General features: G+C 34.6%; 1 protein-coding gene across 1 annotated transcript in view; it reads right to left on the reverse strand.

The window, feature by feature from the left end:
- LOC102603849 (uncharacterized) overlaps positions 1-4,239 on the reverse strand; it is a 13,622-nt gene extending 9,383 nt beyond the window's left edge. The window contains exons 1-3 of the mRNA XM_006348482.2: positions 3,995-4,239; positions 2,728-2,872; positions 1,977-2,588 (exon numbers count right to left, since the gene is read on the reverse strand). Coding sequence (XP_006348544.1) covers positions 1,977-2,588; positions 2,728-2,872; positions 3,995-4,030 — 793 coding nt within the window. The 5' untranslated portion in view covers positions 4,031-4,239. The remainder of the gene's footprint in view (positions 1-1,976; positions 2,589-2,727; positions 2,873-3,994) is intronic.
- Positions 4,240-5,296: the final 1,057 nt, after the last annotated feature.

The following is a 5,296-nucleotide window of genomic DNA, read 5'->3' on the forward strand; positions in this document are numbered from 1 at the left end:
GGGGGGGGGTTGTTGGTGCCATTGGAGGGGTTCAGTGCATGGGAAGTGTACATTGGTATCTCCCATGTTGGAATGTGAAAGAACGATAACCCTAGGAGTTGGTAGTTCATTGGTGGTTGAAGGGCAGTCGACATTTATAGATAGTTTTTGTAAGTCTCCATAGATCTCCTCATCCCTTCCGACACAATTGAGGTTTGATGAAAGGATTTTGTATCACTAGCATCATTTTTTTATTCTCCATCAAGATATGCAATGTTAGAGAGTTGCTTTGGAGACCCATTTCGACCCAAAATGAAGGGTTTGTATTAATTACTAATAGTGTCATCTAGATGGGTTAAGGGAATTGGTGGGAAAAGTCAATTTTGTCTAGTTTGGATTCATGGTTGATTGAGTGGGTAGAATAGAGCTTGTTCGCTTTTGTTGGAGATGAGATCGTATCAGTCTTCTAATCATTGATATTTAAAGGATGCAAATCTATTGTGATAGAACTTGTGGGAATAGATTTAAGTATTTATTGTAGTTTTTAATATTCTTGGAATGTTGGAAACTAGGCGATTTCTTTTTTTGTATTGGGAGATGTATGTAGGGTAGGAAGACTGTTTTGATAGACCTTGGGCTCAAAAGAGAAGTTCTTAAAGCATGGTTGCAAGAAGATACCAACTAAATATAGTACAATCACATAAGAAAATCATGATAATTTTACTCACTTATTTGCTAATACTTTGTTGTCTCGCAGGCTCAAATAGTTATTGTAAGTGCCAAAGGAAGTTCAAGTGAGTGGAGAAAAAACATATTTCCCCATCTTTCAGTGAGATGGCTTAACTTGGGAAATATAAACTGAAGATCAATTTGAAAATGAGTAGTTTCCATTATCATGATGATAAAAGTCAGGACCCAAGAGTCCAAAAGTTACATACATTTTCCAATTACTGAGAGTATGAAAACTACATGCAACTTCAGACCTTTTAAGTAACATTAAGGATCTGCCTCCCCAATAGATTTCGTCTTGCTCTTTTTCGGCCACCCAATATTATCTACTTTCCTTAAAAACACACTTCCCTTTATAATTCCTCCATGAATAAATTGGTACATATGCAGAGTTAAAAAGAGAAGTAAACTTTGAGAAAAGGGAGATAGAGTTTAAAGAAGAAATATATCAGCCTAATGTAAAGAACTTAAAAAATAAATGTGTGTCAGCCTAAGGTGAAGAGTATAATAATAAAAAGCAAAACTATGCAGCTATAAGGAGGTATACTAGCACTTCTAGAAATGTTCAGCCGTGAGGCCAGCTAAATCTTCTATGTGTACCACCTTGCTGTCAACCATTGAATGTAGAATCTAAATCACAGGCTTTTACATTTTCAATAAGATTTCAGCTATTCAAGAACATTTGAATGCTTCAAGTATCAATACTTTTTATCAGTGCTCCAAGTATCTATATTTGTTTTGATAAACAACAACACATCCAGTGTAATCCCACAAGTGGGGTCTGGGGAAGGTAGGATGTACACAGACCTTACCCCTACCTTTATGGGGTAGAGAGGTTGTTTCGATAGACCCTCGGCTCAAAAGGAATGTATTGAAGCATATTTGCTTTGATATTCTCAACAATATTCTGTGCACCATCTCATTAAGTGAACAAAATGTATCTGGAGTGCATGGAGGAAGCCAAGCATTAAAAATTGAATGACAAATGAGACAACAACAACATACCCAGTATGCCAAATGAGACAACTATTGAATATAATGGTGCAACCTCTAAATAGAAGGTGCTTCACACAATAGAATGCAAACTAGAAATGATAACAATATCTTTATAAAAAGTACACTGAAATTAGCAATACTACTATTTCCCATTCTTGGACTCAAATTTATATCAAGATAGACAAAATCTTTTCCAGTCACATGTAAAGGGATTAAAGCTACAGTGCAAGGTGTTGGTTGATAGGGTATCGCGCATAAAAAATTAGTCTTACTTGCTGATTGTCCGATGGATGTTTCAATCATGAGCATTGGCTTAACATATGATTCAGCAATTGGGTGTGGCTCAGCCTCCCAACTCACGAACTTCTGAACTCCGCTGTCCTTTGGTTGGCCTGAGTCTATCTGTTTTGTGTCAACAGGCTCCTCATAAGGAACCAATTTTTGATCAGGAACCTCAACTACAACTTTTGTAGATTGTTGCCGATAGCCATATCCAGAATGACTAGTCTTGCGAGATCCAACAACTTGACTGCTCTGCCCAGTCTTCGGCCTGTTAGATGTTGGGCTTGCTATCCATTTTTGTGCATCATCCCATTTGGAAGGGGCAGGTTTTGAGAAATGAGCTAGGGGCACTCTCTGTGCTGCCCGTTCAGCCTTTTGAAATTCAAAGAGAGGAGATACAGTACCAACACTATCGATTCCACCATCACAGTCCAAACTACTGTCATCTTGAGACCTAATTCTTGTACTAACCAAAGATTGATCTTTGATTCTCGTGTCATTAATCATCTCCAACGACATTGATGAATCAAGTGCTAAGGAAGTTGAACTCTCAGGAACAACACTTACAACATTTACATCTTTGTAATTCTCCAAATTACAACCTGGCAGGCAAAAAACAAGTACTTGCATTCAATCTAACATAGTGTGTAAACAAGGTAAGCATTAAAACAAGAAATGAAGGTACCCCCTAAGTACAAAATTTCATTGCGCAATATACAAAATGTCAATGCATTACTATACCGGAGTCATGGATCTCAGGCAAATGGGATCTCAAGGACACAGTAGCAGATTCAAGCTCTTGATCTTCTACTACGTCATCCCTTCCTTCTTGTTTCCTCTTCTTTTCTGCTCCCAGTAGCATAGACCTCAGCTTTCTAGGAGACAGCTATAACAAAACAAACAAAATGGAAGGGGAAAAGAAAGCTTAATTTCCTAAATGAGAAATGGAGTTTACATAGAAAGTGATGGCTCTGTATAACTATGTGCAGATTCAATGGATCAAAAGTTGATTTCTTTTTTAAACAAAAGGAGAATAATGCAAGAAGTAGAAAAAACAAACAAAACCAACAATAACTAAAGTAGGAAAAGCCCAATTGTGATGAAAACGATATATCAATGTGTCATTCTCTCTACCTTTTTTTCGCCTTGAAAATCAAAACACACATTGGGCAAAGAGAAAAAGTGAAAATTTTTGCTTTCAACTCAGATCACAAAGATTAAAGAACCAAATTAACAACTAAACAGTACATTTGTACCCTACTCCATTATCACTGACACTGTAAGATTCTCAAGCTCACAATGACAATTTTGCCTTGAAAACTAAAACCCTTATTGGGGAAAGAAAGACAGCCAAAAAATTTGCTTTCAACCCAGATCACAAAGCATTAAGGAACTAAATTAACAACTAAGCAGTACATAAGCATCAGTTTTTGTACCCTACTCCATTGTCACTCACTCTTCAACATTAAAAAGCTCATAATGTCAATTTTGCCTACAAACTAAAACTCACATTGGGGAAGGAAAAATAAAAAAGAGAAACTTTTGTTCAGATGGTAAGCACCCCCACCTCGGGGAGGGGTAAAAAAAAACCCAGATCACAAAGCGAATAAAGAACCAAATTAACAACTAAGCAGTACATAACGCATCAGGGTTTCTACCCCTACTCCATTGTCACTCACCCTGCAAGATTCTCAAACTCACATTGTCAACTTTGCCTTTAAAATTGAAAACCCCACATACGAAAAGAACTTTTTGTTTTGAACCCAGATCACAAAAGGGGTTGCTCGGATAATAAGCACCCTCCACCTCCCACCCTGAAATCGTGTGTTCGAGTAACCAAAAGAGCAAAAAGGTCGGAGCTTGTCTAAAGAGATGAAAAAAGAAAAAGAACCCAGATCACAAAACAGATTAAAGAAGCTAATAAACAACTAATCAGTGTTTATACTCAAATCCTACTCCATTGTCACTGATTCTGCAAGATTTTCAACCTCAAAAAGTGAAATTTTACCTGTAAATTTCTCTTGTCGATTCTTTCATACTCCATAAAGGATGATTTCAGGCTTGTGGGGGTGTGACAGTTTCTCTGAGAAAAGACTGAAATTGTAGTGATGAGAGTGTTGGCAGATGAATCTTGTCAATATCAGAATGGACAAAAAGAGAAAAGAAAAGTGTAGTCCCTACACTTTCTACTCAAATCTTTTTGACTCAAAATTATGATTAAAAAGGAAAAGTTTCAAAGATACTATTTTTACTTACTTCAAGTGAAGTTATTATCAAATAAGATATTAGATCTTTTTGTCTTGTGTTGAGTAATAAATAATCTTTTGACCAATATGAAGGGTATGATGGTCATGAAAAATCGAAAAATTGAATCAAATCGAGTAGAAGAAAATATCCTATAATTAGGAGTGCGTGTTTGCTATTTGGTTTGAATAGTTTGATATCGATAATTGGAAAGTAGTAAAATATCTACAATTAGGAGTAGGTGTTTGCTATTTCTTAAAGTTTGATGTCGATAATTTAATTATCGATAACTGAAAGTAGTAGATACCAAAAACAAAAATATCTGCAATTAGGAGTGGATGTTTGCTATTCAGTTTGATCATATTGATATTTTTAAAAGTTTGATTTTAATAATTTATTAATCGGTAACTGAAAATAATGGATACTAAGAACGAAAGTTCAGTTCGATAAATCAAACTTTGATACGAGAATTTGATAATTACATATAAAGAAAAAAGATATGTTTATAATTTATTCAATATTTCATATGTTAGCTTTTAAAAGAATGATGTATGCTCCTTGTCAAGTCTTAATATTATGAATATATCAGAATAGGTCAGTCAAGAGATCTATAGCACTCGCTAATGATACCTATAAATATGTGAGCTAACAATTCACAAGGAATGGACGTCGGTATGTCAAGTTTCACTTCGATAATCGATAAGTTTTGATCCCATCTTTTCTAGAAAATTTGAAAGTTTCAAAGTTCGATCCCATATAATATCAAACTTCAATACAGTAAATTACAGTTTGATTGAAACAGAAAAAGGTTCATTTCGATATTTTATTTAATTCTAAGCAAGAAAATAACCATAAATACGAATCAAACCGGCTATATAAATACTAATTAATAAATATTTGAATACTTCGGTTCAAAAGTTCTAAATTCTTATACTCAAAAAAACATAAATTATGTAACACATTTAGATAATTCTCATTTAATGTAATATATTTAAATGCAATAAATGTCAAAGACAAAAAAAAAAATTAAAAATTAATTGAAAAGAAATTAACATATATATTGGGG

Source organism: Solanum tuberosum, unplaced genomic scaffold, assembly GCF_000226075.1.
Source record: "Solanum tuberosum cultivar DM 1-3 516 R44 unplaced genomic scaffold, SolTub_3.0 scf00098, whole genome shotgun sequence".
Taxonomy (NCBI): domain Eukaryota; kingdom Viridiplantae; phylum Streptophyta; class Magnoliopsida; order Solanales; family Solanaceae; genus Solanum; species Solanum tuberosum.